Source organism: Acanthisitta chloris, unplaced genomic scaffold (assembly GCF_000695815.1).
Source record: "Acanthisitta chloris isolate BGI_N310 unplaced genomic scaffold, ASM69581v1 scaffold22035, whole genome shotgun sequence".
In the NCBI taxonomy this organism is placed as follows: domain Eukaryota; kingdom Metazoa; phylum Chordata; class Aves; order Passeriformes; family Acanthisittidae; genus Acanthisitta; species Acanthisitta chloris.
The window spans coordinates 6,152-21,907 of record NW_008673427.1 but is presented as its reverse complement, the minus strand read 5'-3'; the positions used below and the strand labels follow the sequence as shown (position 1 = coordinate 21,907).

The following is a 15,756-nucleotide window of genomic DNA, read 5'->3' as shown; positions in this document are numbered from 1 at the left end:
GGAATCTTGCAGTAACAGCTGCTCAATACAGCACCAGTGTACCAGAAACATGAATGAAACGTAAACATCTTACATCCGTGCTAGATGGAAGGAGCTCATGTGACAGATACATGAGATACAATCAGCAGCAGAATTCACAAAATTCATGCCTAAAACCAGCAAGAATATCAGTTCAAATGATATCATCTCTTGTTTTACGTCTCAGAAATTAGCTTTTTGCAAATAAAGCACAAATGGGGAAACCAGCAGGAAGAAAAATAAATATGACAGGAAAATGCACAGAACAGTTATTTTTTCTGTGTTATACTTGCTAACGAAGATGTTGTTGTCTGTATTTCAGTCAGATGTATTATCCATCTCTATGGACAGAGGTGCTGTGGTTTTAAATGCAAGTGGAACCAAAATTCAATCACCAGACCGAAATTACAATGATGGAAAAACACACTTCATCATTACTTCTGTCACCCCAGAGAGGTAAACCTGTCCAGGATTTTTTATTCCCTACCTTTAGAAAATAAATATTTCTTGTAAAGTATGTTATTCTTTAATACTCACTTTCAAAGTGACACTTTAAGTGGGGCTTTTTTAAGTGATATTTTCAACTGATTAATTCAGTGATTGAAAATTGTCCAGCTTGGCCTGAGCATAAGATGATGGGAATTTTAAGTAAAACCAAAATAATAGTTTTCTGAAAGCTTAGTCCTTTTTTTCCTCAGGTAAGAAAGCAGGTTAATATCATTTAAGACTAGCATGAGATTCATTTTTTCGCAGGATTGATTCTTCTAATTTGTTAACACAATCCCCAATTGACCCTGAAGTAATTGAAGCATCTTCACATAAAGCATTCATTTGGGATATATACAATGGAACAAGTTCAAAATATTTTTAGCACTGACATCCACAAATCTAAGACTAAATACAGCAGTAGGGAATAGGTCTGTCTCTGTGCTTCTTTAAAAAATTGATGTATTGGTATGTTTTACTATTGTTTTCTATGTTTAAAATTTTCTTAGAAGGTCAAATAATCAAAGTGACTTTCTTCAAGAACCTTGCCTATGCAGGTCATCCTTACTTTTATAATGGAAGTGGAGGTTTGTACCTGTGACTTCTGACATGCAAGAATAATAGTTTGAAAGCTGAAGATGTATAAAGACATCTTGGAATAGCCTTGAGGATTGTCATGTTTCCCTGAGTGTGCTGAACTTTGAACTTGCCAAACAAAATCAATATCTGATGCTTTAGTTATACTCAGTTTCTCATTGAAGCAATAGAATTCTTCCTGACCTGCAACAATTAATGTGTTGCAAAATTAGATTAGGTAAAAAACATTGTATAAGCTCAAACATCAATGTACTGTGATAAAAGAGAAAGAAAAAGGAATAGGGGCATAAACAAGAAGGATTAGCGTATGTTTAGATCTGATTTCACCCAAATGATGGCTCCACTCATTTATTAGCTATCCCTTAGTTTAAATTTCTTCACTGAATGGACTGTATATTTTTGAGGACTTCTCAATTAACCCCAGGATGTTATTAAATCCATGGCCTCTGCACTCAGCTGTGCGAGTGGGTTATTACACTGCTACTTGTTGCACAGCTGGAAGCAAGAAGGTTTTCTCATGACTTTGAGCACTACCATTCAGTGATGTATACACTCAGTGGAGCATTTTCAGTGCATGTAATATGTTCTCTAAGCACTGGCATTGGTGTTTCCACAACTAACCTGCCAAATGGACGCTTTACCTCTGCAGGTATGAGCTGACTGTTGATGACAAGAAACAAAGCAAGAAGAACCCAGCAAAGGACAGAGCAGGGAAAAGCCCAGACAGTGTCAAGAAGTTTTATTTTGGTGGCTCTCCCCTCAGAACACAGCAAGCCAACTTCACTGGCTGCATAAGCAATGCTTACTTCACTAGGTATGTACAACATTGCCAGGCAGTCACTGCCCAACAACTTGCATAGTAGCTCAAGAGAAGTGATTTATTGGCATAATAAAAATTCCTGTCTCACTTTGTGAGTCTAGACAGAATGTGTGAATAAGTTTCTTACCTTATTTGCCATGGAATCTGTTGGCACAGACCTGCTAGGTTAAGATATTGTTAAGGTGAGAATAGCTTGATCAAATCAGCTTTCACTACTGCACCTAATGCTGCTGGTGCAATGTACAATTTGCATAGCTGTAATTTACATTTATATTATGTAGCTTTCAGCTCTGCCTGTGAAACAAAAATGATATTAAGGCATCTCAGATGCTGGGAAAGTCAGGAGTTGGGTCATGCGAAAATGGTCAGAATGTGTTGATCTTAATTGCTTTATGAAATATTCTTATCTAGAAGGTTTAAAAGTTAATTTCATGTTGAAGATTGATGCTGTTGATGCAAGCATGGATACAACAGTCAGAGGTAGTATAGGCCGTCCATGTTACCCAAACACTGACTGATCAATCTGCACTTTTATTCATGATACAAGAATAAAAAATAGCCCATTCAAATATCATTTAAACTACAAAGGCACAGTTCTGTGACGGAAAATAAAAAAAGCTGGTTTTGTCATCTCCTCTTTGAAACACAGATTGGATCAAGAGGTTGAAGTGGAAGATTTCCAGAAGTACACTGAGAAAGTTCAGGCATCTTTGTATGGATGCCCTGTTGAATCTCCTCCAGTTGCTCTTCTCCATAAGAAAGGAAAAAACTCATCAAAAGCCAAAGGAAACCGTAATAAAAAGGTTTGGTACAAATTGCCCTAGTAGCACCCTAGAGTCTTACAAAATGCCATGACTGGGAATTTGCCAAATCATGGATACAAAATGCACTATATAAAGACAATTTCAGATATATTAAGGAAAGGATCCTGTTTCTTTACATATTCCATCACTGCAAATGACTGCCCTGACCCAATCTATCTGGCCCACACTTGGCACCATTCCCTCTCGTTAGAACTGTAAAATAGAATTTTTTTCCTTCTTAAAAATAGTACTGCAGAAAGAAGCCTTCTTGATTTCTTCTATATTCTAAAGGCAATAAGCTTGCTTCTGTTCTCAGCTACTATGTGTGGCCCTCCACTGGGCACAATTAGCATACATTAATATAAATGTGAAAAAAAATCTTTCTCCAGCGTGCAGAATTTTTAGTCCAAGCACATCCTCTTATGCTTATAGTACAGCTGATATCATCAGAAACAGAGAGGAAAAGATTTCATTAGGAAAACTGCAAAAGAATTTGATTGTAATTATGTTAACTGCACAAGTATTTTGTTTATCTCTTGTTCTGTCCTAAATCAGCATCTACAGTAGATCTGTTCCAGGAAAATTTGATTTGGAAACATTCCTGGTATTTGTGTAAGGAAACAATATATTACTATCTTAGATATAAATGATCCTTTTATTATGTCCAATCTTAGCTCAAAATTCTGGTTAATGGTTCTTTTTCTATGAAGGTGGGAAGAGATAAAGACAAGATTTCACAGCCTACAACTGGCCTCAAAAAACTGTATCAAGTGAACATGCAAAGAGACCCTCAGTGCCACTTGCCCATGAATCCCAAGGCAACCAAAGATGCATATCAGTTTGGAGGAACAGCAAACAGCCGGCAAGAATTTGATTACATACCAAAGGATTTCAGTCAAAGGTAAAGTGACTTGGGAAATAAAATTCAAATATACTAGGGAAGAGAAAGATGTATTTCAAATTTTTTTAAAGGGGACACATTTCTGCTGTTACCCTGGCTTTTTCTTTTATATCTTAGGCCAATTTTTGTGTAGAGCATATCATTAGATTATACTAAAAGATGTTTCAGTTGAGTAACAGCAATATATAGAATGTGTTTCCAGTTACATCTCTCCTGCGGCATCTTCATTTGCATTGTATATTAACAAAATGTGTCTCCTTCCCTATTTATATGAAGCTTTTGAGAATGTTGGTTCTACACAAGTAACAAACAATCAATCTCTTTACACAGGAAGCAATGGCATTAGAGTGGACTTGGAAAAGAACATGAAAGCTCACTAAGAAATGAAGCAGTTGCATGTTGTGTGGACCTTTTTCAGCAATTTAATGCTTAGGAATCCACACAGTGCAGTAGGACAGAAACCTACTAAAACCTTGTCCAATTCAAGCCATAATGGAAATTCAAGTAATAATGAGACCCCAGATATTGTGGACATTTAATTTTCATGCTCCAACAGACTATGTCATGCATTATGTTATGATCAACAAGGATTTTGGTTTAATATTTTCCATTAAATACCATAAATTCAACAACAGAGCACTTCCTAGAAGCACACCAGACCACTAACTCAGAAAAGAAGAGTGCTATTTCCTGATTTAAATAAATGAAGCATTACATTTATTTTAGTTCAATAGTGTTTTACTTAAGGCAGTCTTGATGGTGCCCATATGAAGGAAAACCCAAACTCTAATATCTTCAGCCCATATTCATCCCTACAACACACATTTATTTTACAACTGTTATTACAGCTTCATCATTGTAATCTGCATTTAAAAAAAAAAAAAACACAATTACTTTTGATGTGTTAAAACAACTGATGTTGGGAAGAACCACACATACAAACACACATACACAATTGGGAATGTATAGGTCCTTGAGACAATATGAAACTAGGTTAGTCATCTGACATGAGAATCAGTCCTAGCACTGTCCTACACCAATACAGCTTTGCCTTGTTTAGGCCCAAAGTAATAACAGCAATCACTTGAGCAATTTTCACTGCTGACAATGTCAAACCAGCACACTATAACTTCCCGTGTTATCCTGGACTTAACGAGGCACTACAAGCTTAGCACCAAGTCTGGAATAACATTAAAGATTTGTGAACTGTTGGATCTCCATGTCATCACAGTTAAAAATTCCCCCAACACTGCTATTCAACGGGAATGGAAATGCAGTGTATATTGTGTCAGGTTTTGGTAGTGTGTATTGAACTGATTCACACAAAGATTTTAATTTTTGAAAACAAGTTCCTTGTCAGGCAGCTTCTTCTCCAACTTTGACTTCTACTCAAAAAAACAACACAGAATGTTTCTTAGAAGCATCATTTCCATGAAGGAGACCTATATTCCTTTGCATGAAAGGCTAAACTTGGTCTTCCTCTGCCTGATGTTTGATTTAAGACAAGTATATCTGCTTTAATTTTAACACTGTGCTTTTATGTGCCAGAGCCCAGTTCTCTATCAGTCTGAAAACTCATTCATCTCATGGAATGATCTTCTATGTTTCGGATCAAAAAGAGACCAACTTCATGGCACTTTTTGTTGCTCATGGCCGACTCGTTTTTATGTTTAATGCTGGTCATCAGAAGATAAGGATTAAGAGCCAGGAGAAATACAATGATGGTCTGTGGCACAATGTAAGTAAAAGAAAGCATCATTATGATGGTACATGCTATCAAGACTACAGTAAAGACACAGCTGATGTGACAGCTCAGGAGTTTTCATTCATGTATTCATAACCACACATATATGTTCAGAAACTTCTGCCAAAATTTTTAAATCTTCCATGTGGCATTTTATCAAGTCATTAACTAGGGACAGGAAAGTGAGTCAGTTAGAAAAATCCAGCAATTCCCAACACTGACATCTGAACAGAAGTGACAGAAGCAAGCAGAACAGTAAGGGAATTAAGAGTTAGGTTAGCTATGAAAGTAAGGACTAGGATAATTTTGTTCAGCAAATTTCTTTGAAGTGCCTCAGCAAGGAGCACAGCTGTCTTAGGCTTCTTCTCTACTCTGTGCAAATAAAAAGACAGTTTTAGAAGTCAGGGTGAATTTTCCTCTGTAGGCAGCTCTCTCTCCTCACTAACTACAGAGGAAGTCTACAGTTACTAAGCTACTAACTTGGGTATATAAGTGTTTAAAGCAGGCAGGGTACATGAGTACAGGTTGGGCACTGACCTGCTGGAGAGCAGCTTCAAGGAGAAGGACCCCCAGGTCCTAGTGGACAACAAGCTCTCCATGAGCCAGCAGTGTGCCCTTGTGGCTAGGGAGGCCAGCGCTGTCCTGGGGCTCCTTAGGAAAAGCATGGCCAGCAGGTTGAGGGAGGTGATCCTGCCTCTCTACTCAGCCCTTGTGAGGACACACCTGGAGTACTGTGTCCAGTTCTGGGCTCCTCAGGACAAGAGGGGCATGGAGTTCCAGGGGCAGGTCCAGCAGAGGGCAACAAAGATGATTAAGGCACTGGAGTACCTCACTTACAAGGAAAGGCTGTGGGAGCTGGGTTTGTTCAGTCTTGAGAAGAGAGAACTCATACTGTACATAAGTATCTAAAGGGAGGGTGCCAAGATGATGGAGTCAGGCTCTTCTCAGTGGTGGAAACCAATAAAACAAGAGGTAACAGGCAAAACCCACCTGAATATGAGGAAGAGCTTCTTTATTGTGCAAGTGATGGTGCACTGGGAGGTCATGAATTCTCCCTCACTGGAGATATTCAAGAACAGTCTGGATGCAATCCTGAGCCATGTGCTCTAGGATGACCCTGCTTGAGCAGGGAGGTTGGACCAGATGACTCACGGTGGTCCCTTCCAACATAACTGATTCTGTGATTCTGTGGATGAATCCAGACCATAAAACTAGTGAAGACTGAAAATGCTAAACAGTGATAGCTCTGTAACAATGAATTATGTATGAGGATATGATGAGTAGATCTCAGTGGACCTTGTTACACCTTGATTACCTCTGCCTTGTACACCAAAACGTAAGAAAGACAGTAGTTTTACTATCTAGCCTTTACATGAATGTGAAAAAAGAGAGTTGTCCAGAAAAGAATATTGGCAGTTAAAAAACCAGGCTTGTAGAGTATCACTCACAAGATTTTCTTCTCAAATGTGTTATCTTCTTCCACTGCACAGGCAAGATCTCTTAACTGATGAAAGTAACTTTCCAAATTTTTTTCTCCCCTTTCTAGGTGATATTTATTAGAAGCAAAAATATTGGTCGGCTGATAATTGATGGTCTTCGAGTACTGGAAGAATCTTTTGGTGGTAATGCCAATACTTGGCAAGTCACTGAACCACTCTATATTGGAGGTGTAGCTCCTGGAAAAGCTGTAAAAAATATCCAGGTAAAACATTAAATCCATCAAATCAGCCCACATCTCTATGTATAGCTAATAAAAAAGCTGATTGTAGCGATGAGTTCAGGCAAAAGCACAAAAAGATCTGAATCCTCAGCATGCTGAGGAGCAGACAGCTGTAGCAAAGATCTCGCAGGGCTGGGCTGGTGGTAGCTGGGCTAGGCTTCCACAGACTTGCAGCAGTAACTGGAAAGCAAAAGGTCCATGAGGAACAGAGAAATCCTAGTGACATCCAAGCTTAGATGAGATGGGTAAGTCAGATGAGATCAATTTCACCCTGAGGTCTGAGATACAGAATGAGTTTCAGAGAGATTTTAATGTCATCTTAGTATCTGTTTTAAGATGGTACCTAGAAGTCAGGATACTGTCCTATAGCTTGGTACTGAAGTATATGTAAAGGAGTGTTAAAGCAAAAATGAACATAACAAAGTCTTCTTCAAAGTAATCTTTAGTGTCATGTGCCTAACAAGACAGATAAAATACTCAGAAAAAGCAGCCCCTATCTTGCCCTGAGGATATGAGGTATGTATAACACTGTCTTGCTCTAGTTGCATTTTGTTTCTCACAGTTCAGGAGATTGCTTGACAAACAACACAAGCTGGAATTACCTTGAACTCATCAGAGAGACATGAGGCTATGAAAAGCATTTTTCCTATTTCCCTTCTTTGGAAACTGTTTCTTAATTCAAACCTGATGCACCAGTCAATCACAGCCTTAGAGCTTATAAACAAGTAAAAATGAGGAGAGAAAAATTTATTTCCTTCCACAAGCAGTTTATCTATTAATCATGCTTTTTTTTTACCCCTCAGATTAACTCTGTCTACAGTTTTAGTGGTTGTCTCAGCAACTTACAGCTCAATGGAAGATCAATTACTTCAGCTTCGCAGACATTTAGTGTAACACCTTGCTTTGAAGGCCCATCAGAAGCAGGAACATACTTCTCATCAGAAGGAGGATATGTCGTCCTTGGTAATACACTCCTAAACAAATATATCCCATAGTAAGACTGTAGTATTCACTGTGCTTCCAAATGGCCTATTTCACTACAGGGTGTGGTAATTTCTGAGGCTAGGAGCTGTAAGGATTATCAGATACAGATCATTATTGTGGTATGCAGCTGATGTTGGCAGGTCACAATGTCAAAGTGAAACTTAACAAGCTGTTACATAAATACATCTGTATGTATGTATTTCAAATAATTAGAGTAATTTCACAAGGGAGCAGATTATAATATTGTTAAAAATATCACAGACACAGAGAAGTCAATGTGGCTAAGACCAAGTACACCAGCAAATGGTCATACTTTAGTGTTTTAATTTAAGAAAAAATGTCATTAAAAACGCCTAAGCAATGGCTTTCTGCATGTCTTGCCACAGAACAGCATGACAGAACACATCTTTTCTGTCATTTAAGCCCGCTGTGTTCCAGGAAGAGTTTTATGAGTGTGTTTTGGTCACATAGGCTCTGATCTGAACAAGAAAGGAAACTGCACAACCCTATTCATTGGCAACACCAGGAAGAATTAGACAGTGTTTCTAATTTGCTCCCTGGCCTGCCACCAGATTGAAAATGGGAGTTTCTTCTACTGAATCATCAAAGCTCAAGTAAACTCCCACTCACTCAGTAATGACTGCTGAATGTCTAGCAAATTGCACAATAAGAAACTGCCAAAAAATACAGATCAGTTACATTCTGCTGTCTATTTCTTTGCTAAGAAATATACTTACACAAAATATATTTTGAAATAATGAGAAAAAATATAAAACTTTATTAGGACTCCAAGAAAATGCAAAAAATGCAAAAGTTGAACTGGGTCATTGACAGCACACCATGCTATCTCATGTTCAGTAGTTTTAAGGACAAATAAATTCCATCCTGGGTTTGATTTTCTATTTTGACTTTGAATAAATGTCCAGTTTCACCATTACCTCAGTACAAAAAGAATGTTATTCTTTTTATTTCACAGATGAATCCTTCAGTTTAGGCCTGAAATTTGAAGTTGTTTTTGAAATACGTCCCCGAAGCAGCTCAGGAATTCTACTGCATGGCCACAGCGTGAATGGAGAGTACCTGAACATGCACATGAGAAATGGACAGGTATAATAAAGGTCACATTTCCTCCACTGCTTTGAGTGGTTTCTCTCCCACCTACTTGGGCTTGCTACATGCAGCTTTTGTCTTACAAATTTGCCATTAATTGATTCCTATTTCTCTCCTAAATATATTAACTGCTTAGATTAGGCAACACAGATACTTATTTTAAAATGCAGAAATAACACCTAAGACAAATCACTTTACCGATACAAACTGTAAATATTTCATGAGCAGATGAAACGAAGCAAAAGCACTGACTCTTTGGTGCTGCTCTTTCACACACACATTAGCAATGTATAACAGTTACAAGTAAGGTAACTATTGATAATTCTTTTTTTCTTGTTTTGTTAGAAGTCTGAGTTGCATTTGGTCTCAACATAAAAGGGAGGGAAAGTTCTGATTGTCTGATGATCAGGTTTCTACAGGCTCTGGGTTTCTATAAAGCTGTCAATTGAAAGAGAGTTTTGAAATTAACTTACCAGATAAGTTATTTTCTTATGTTCATTGATAAAATCTCCTCATGCAACACACTGCACACATACAGTAACAAGTTGCACTCCTAAGTGAACAACATAAGCAAAAGTTTAATGCAGAGGAAATCTTGGGGAGTTTTGGTCCTTTTTTTGGTCCTGAGCAGTGTGGATATTCTTTAATCACTGCAATGCACTACCCAATATCAACCTGTCGACAAGTAGAAGGGTATTTCAGTGAGGCTGGCTGTACCTCAGGTAGAAATGCAACACCTGAAGAAACATGCTGTCACCTCTCTTACAAAAGCAGGAACCTACAGCAGCATGACTGAGTGGACAGTTTAACGTGGTGATTCATCCTGTCCTTAAGCAGGTGTCTAATGCAGGTGACTAAATGAGCTGTTATTCAGAGAATCTATTTTTCTATATTGGTTATGGTGAGAACAACAGTTGCTTCAGTTAGGCACCTAACATTTGGCAGCTGATTAGGTGAGATAAAGCCCATTCTTACCCCTCTATCTAGTCCTTGGTGAACTAACAACAAAATTCTTTAGGTACATTGTGTTGCTGTGTATCATGCCACACTTAAAGGCTGAATCTGGATACAACCAGTCCAGTCCAGTACTTCTTATGTAAAGCTCTAACAGAAGGTCTGCATGTCCAGAAACTTGTTTGGTTTTCCCAGCTGTATTAGCTGATCTAACAAAAGATGCTGCCTCACTTACTGCTTCAAACCTCACTTCCTGTATAATGCATATGCAATTCATAAACAGAATTCACCTTGGAAAATCAGCTCTTCCCTGCTTGTCACTGCAGCAGGCCAGTTACCTTCTTAGTAAGCATCTGTGTTTCTTTAGGATTAACTATCTGCTCTCTTTGAATGCATTACAAAAGACCTGTTTTGTGAAAAGAGTTTTGTTAGACGAATAAGATCAGCAACTTTAATTCACTGTTTAAATGTACACATCTCTATCAGTACAGCTTGTCTAGGTGATTTATTAAGGAGTCACTTTCTCTCATGATTCTTTATTCACTTTAATCTATCCTATATATTTTGTCTAAGGGTGGATAAAAGAGAACATGAGGATCATTTCAATTGTGTTTGCTGGTGCCCTTCTGGAAAAAAAAGTTTTACAATTTGTCATTTACAACTGTATCAAAACTAAGACCCTCCTAAATTAAATATAAGTTTTTTCCTTGCAAGAGACTATTTACAAAAACACGTAGTGACAAGATAAGGGGGAATGGCTTCAAACTGAGAGAGAGAAGGTTGAGATTACATATTAGGAAGAAATTCTTTCCTCAAAGGGTGATGAGGCAATGGTACAGGTTGTCAAGTAGTTGTGGATGTCCCATCCCTGGGAGTGTTCAAGGCCAGGCTGGATGGGGCTCTAAGCAATCTGAACTAGTGGAAGGTGTCCCTGTCCATGGCAGGGGGGTGGAACTAGATGGTCTTTAAGGTGCCTTCCAACCCAAATCATTCTATGACTCTGATTTTCAGTCAACATGGTGTCGGCATCATCAGGGACAACTTCGACATTGGAAATGACTCTTAGGCAGAGTTTGGAGTTCTCTGTCAAGCACCACTGGGAATCTTGTGCCCTGCAATAGGGGCACAACACTGCTCTGCCCCTGCTGTAACACTTCCATACAGAAAGATATTAATCCATGTAACTAAAGCAGAGATCCAAAATTCAAAATTTAGGTTCATTTTTCTAGCTCTGCCAGACATTTGCTGGTAAGCTTGAACAAGTAACTGAAAAGTCATTCTTAAATTGGGTGTCTATTCCTTTCTCACATCTTGTTTGTTTGTACTTGAGGTTGCTATGACTGTTTTCCTTATTAAGTGGCTAGCAAGATGCCAAAACATCATCTGATGCCTCTAAACACTAGTTTACCACACAGGAAATTATAGAGGTACTAGAAAATGAGTTAAAATAGCTGTTATTTTTGACATTTTTTTAACTCTTCCTTGAGCTCAAATCAGAAATGTTTCAAAACTATTGAATCTGAATAATTAAAACAAAACCACAAACAATATAACAGAAAAAACCACCATACACACAAAAAAGCAACCTAAACCTGTGAACAGAAAGGTACTTTATTTTGAAAAATTTAATGAAATCGTGTTTTCCTTTGTCTTGGATACTAGACATATCTTGAGTGGAGAATACAGTGTTATTACAACAGAAGTAAAAAAAGAACAGGACGGGGTTTACAGTGATGATTACATTGTTTTCCCCCAGGTTACTGTGAAACTGAATAATGGAATCAGGGATTTTTCAACTTCAGTGACACTGAAACAGAGTCTATGTGATGGCAGGTGGCATCGAATTGCAGGTCAGTAAAATGAAATCATCCCCTAAGTAAGGTGACAGAGCCATACTTCCTTCCCCAGATATCCATCTCCATGGGCTAGAGCACTGGGAAGGTGGTCATATTTTCATTTCTTCTTTTTCTCCTGTCAAGACCCAAGTTTGTGTGAAAGACACAGTCTTAGTCATCCCTCAGATACAGAACTGTAGTACTTCCTGGAAGGACAGCCACAAGTTTCTATGAAGAACAAGCAAAGATGGAAGGTCCTTGTTCAAAGAACACAAGGCAGCGTAGCAGAAATGCTGGCAACCTTTCCTAAGTCATTTACCAGATTATATTCTTCCTTTCCCAATTAGAGGTTAAAGTTGGTAGAATGTAGTAGGCACAAATATATACTTCCCTTGAAGTTCAAATAACAAGACAGTCTTGGGGAGACTTTTGCTCACAAGAGAGAGCTGTCTACAGTCAGGATTTTGCCTCTGTGCCAGACATTCATCCTTCTTTCCTTGATCTGAAAGTCCAAAATTACCTCTAAACCTCAGGTACTTAGAATCCCCATACCTTCCTGTCTAGATGCTGACTTAGGATATCTCCCACTGCCACATCCAGAGGAGATCTGAGTGTGCATCCTTTCCCCATGCATTCTGACTCCCTTTTGGAGGAAACCCAGGCACACAAGCAAGTAGAAAACCTCACTGCATCTCAATATGTCCACTACTGGAAATGATTTGGCAAACAGATTTTCTAAGTCACATGTCATTGTATGCTCGTACCCTGCAGCCTAGACACAGCCGTCAGCGAGCAAGAGCCCCACTCAAAAGCACCCCTGCTCCCACACTGTTGGCCCTGCTCTATGCCAGAATCTGCCCACATACTGTCACTGATGGCTCACACCCAATCTAGCAAACACTAAATCAACTACTCAGATCACACAGATAACTCCTGTTACGTTACTTCTTGTTGATTCCTGTTCCGTCTCCCTCCAGTTATTCGAGATGCTAATGTGGTGCAGCTGGATGTAGACTCTGAAGTCAACCACGTGGTAGGGCCACTTAATCCAAAAGCAATTGACCACAGGGAACCAGTGTTTATTGGAGGTGTACCAGGTATGTTTTGGGCATCTTTGTGGTACATTGTTGTGAAATTTCAACAGAGTTTCCAGAGAAAGCATGAAGACTTAGTGTTCCTTTCAAAAAAGGACAAACCATATCTCATGTGAACAACATGGTAAAATTAAAAGGTTCAAGAGCTGATCAGAAATGTTTTGCTTCAAGTTCTCAAAGGAGAAACAAAAGTGTTGTTTTAATTGAAATTAAAACATTCACAGCTGCTGGAGGGTCATGTATGGACCCAGTAGACAAGTCATCCAGCTATAAAAAAATTCCTTTCCAGTATGGGCTTAGGGTTTTTTAAAGAAAATATTTATTTATGGGAAAACTCATTGTCACTGTAGCTGAAGTCTCAATATTTAGTTGCTGGTAGGCTTCTTTCCTCTTCTTCAAGCAATGGCATCTTTGAACACAAGACAAAACATGGAGATCCTTTTTCTGACTAGTGGTTTCTATTGCACAGATGTCTGCTCATGTGTATTTGTGACTCACAGACCATCTGCATAGCGTGGGCCAACATTACTACATTTACTTCCCTTATTCAACAGACAAAGCTACTCTGTTGGGGTTCATATATAAACTGTAATCAACACTACGTGATTCAATTTTTAAGTCATCTCCTGTACATTTCTCATTGAAAACATGCAGCATTATTACTCTGTGCCTGGCGTGTCAATCATGAACAGCTCTAACTACAAAATTCATTATATTGCTTATCTTGGATTAGTGGCTTGAGTGTGTGGTGTTCACATCCATCCCACACTACCAGGAGGTAAAAATGAGCCTAAAGGGAATAATAAAATCTATGTGCAGATGCCTGTTCACTCTTTAAATCCAAACTGGAATTTTATTAGGACAGAACTCTTCCCAGAGAGGTAATATAAAGGGCTAATTGCAAATGCTGTTCTGCTTCATAATAGAGCCTTCTATTTCTACATTAATTATAGAATACTAAAGCAATGCCACACTTTGGCTCTACAATGCTATTATCACCCTGGCACTGAAAAATCTTTCACAGAACTTCACAGCAACAAAGAAGATGTAATACTAATACCATGTAAATACAGTAAACTGGATGCAAACTAAGAAATCAGACACACATGACAATATATGCAATGTTAAATTACAAAAACAGACACTGGGATTCATCTACTGTTACTTAAAAGAAAATGCAGTTGCCAAAAAAAAAGAAAAATTGTGTCTCTATTGACTATGTAGTATCAAGAGTTTTACATAACTGTATATAACTATCCATACCTAACTCTAGTGGCCTCTAGGACAATGGTAGTAGGCCAGATGTTTTAAAAGACCCACAGAAGGTTCAGTAGACCTGCAGTTAGTAGCAAATTTAAAGGTTGCTGCCACCAAACTGATTATTTTGGTCATCATGAACTCTAATCTTTTTCTTTTAAATTCTTCTTCCAGAGTCTCTGCTAACATCCAGCCTGACTACACGCAATTCCTTCACTGGCTGCATCCGTAACTTCATGATTGATGAAAAGCCAGTAAGTTTTAGTAAAGCAGCTTTGGTTAGTGGTGCTGTAAGCATCAATACCTGTCCAGCAGCCTGATAGTGCACTGCATCAATCCTGTAAAGTTCTTTAGACCACAGAAGGAACAAGAGAAGAAAAGAAACCATGCTCAACAAGAGAAGAAGAATGAAAATATCACGGAAAGCAACTTGCTTAAGCATCACTTCTAACATTTATGTGCAAACAGAAATCACTGAATAAAGGGCTGTTGCTTCTGCACTTCTCTTACTATACCACAAGAGTGAGCTTTACCATTTCTTATAGTGTATGTGTGGCCAGTCTGTTACATGAAAATGTGGGGTTACAAAAGAAATTAAAATTATATTAAATGTGTTACTTTCAAGATAGACCCACTACATCATTTCATTCCATACCTTGGTCACCCTCTGTTTTTCAGGAAAAGATCTGCTAATGCACATTAAAGAATAAAGCTACATAGTAGATTTGCATTGCAAATAACTGTTCAAAGATTTTATTGTATATTTTTTATTTTACATTCAACTCATTTATATATTCCTCATATAAAATGGGGGGCAGAGAGTATACTAATTATGTAAGCTTACAAAAAATGAAAAATTTAAATTTTTATTCTTCTTCTAGACTTCATGGATATGTTCTAGCGCAGTGTGAAGACAGGATATGTATCTTTTAAGACAGATGTTTTATATATTTGATCATTTATCTAAAATAGGTAATTTTAGGGTAATATTTGTCTTACTTAGGGAGGAAGAAAGAAAATTCCAAATTTCAAGTTTTCTATCTGAATTTTTAAATGCACTTACATACAAATACAGCATTAGATTCACAATCTCATTGTGATCTCATTTGCACTAATATAACATAAGTAAACATGAAGCAGAATCATAGTCATAGTTTCAGGTGAATCCCTTATCACACAAAATCATCATTTCCTTGTGAGACTGCAGCAGTAATCCTCAAAGAGGAACATGTTCCTGTGGAACATATACTGCTGCAGAGGAACAGGGAGTGAAATGGAAAGATGGAAACAGAAGGCAAAGAGCTGCAAATCTGACCTATGTTATAACTATAGAAAGTAGATGGATGTTAATACTAGGGTTTAACATACAATAGGCTTGAACATCAAACAGACACAAGTAACTTGCAAAACTTATTCTCTTCAGTGATCACATA

General features: G+C 38.0%; 1 protein-coding gene across 1 annotated transcript in view; it reads left to right on the top strand.

Moving 5' to 3' along the window:
- LOC103802489 (laminin subunit alpha-4-like) overlaps window positions 1-14,841 on the top strand; it is a gene marked incomplete at its 5' end in the record, with an annotated part of 23,489 nt that extends 8,648 nt beyond the window's left edge. Inside the window, 11 exons of the mRNA XM_009074970.1 lie at window positions 341-474; window positions 1,751-1,915; window positions 2,571-2,724; window positions 3,435-3,625; window positions 5,174-5,363; window positions 6,916-7,071; window positions 7,893-8,052; window positions 9,050-9,180; window positions 11,894-11,987; window positions 12,950-13,069; window positions 14,498-14,841. Coding sequence (XP_009073218.1) covers window positions 341-474; window positions 1,751-1,915; window positions 2,571-2,724; window positions 3,435-3,625; window positions 5,174-5,363; window positions 6,916-7,071; window positions 7,893-8,052; window positions 9,050-9,180; window positions 11,894-11,987; window positions 12,950-13,069; window positions 14,498-14,643 — 1,641 coding nt within the window. The remainder of the gene's footprint in view (window positions 1-340; window positions 475-1,750; window positions 1,916-2,570; window positions 2,725-3,434; window positions 3,626-5,173; window positions 5,364-6,915; window positions 7,072-7,892; window positions 8,053-9,049; window positions 9,181-11,893; window positions 11,988-12,949; window positions 13,070-14,497) is intronic.
- Window positions 14,842-15,756: the final 915 nt, after the last annotated feature.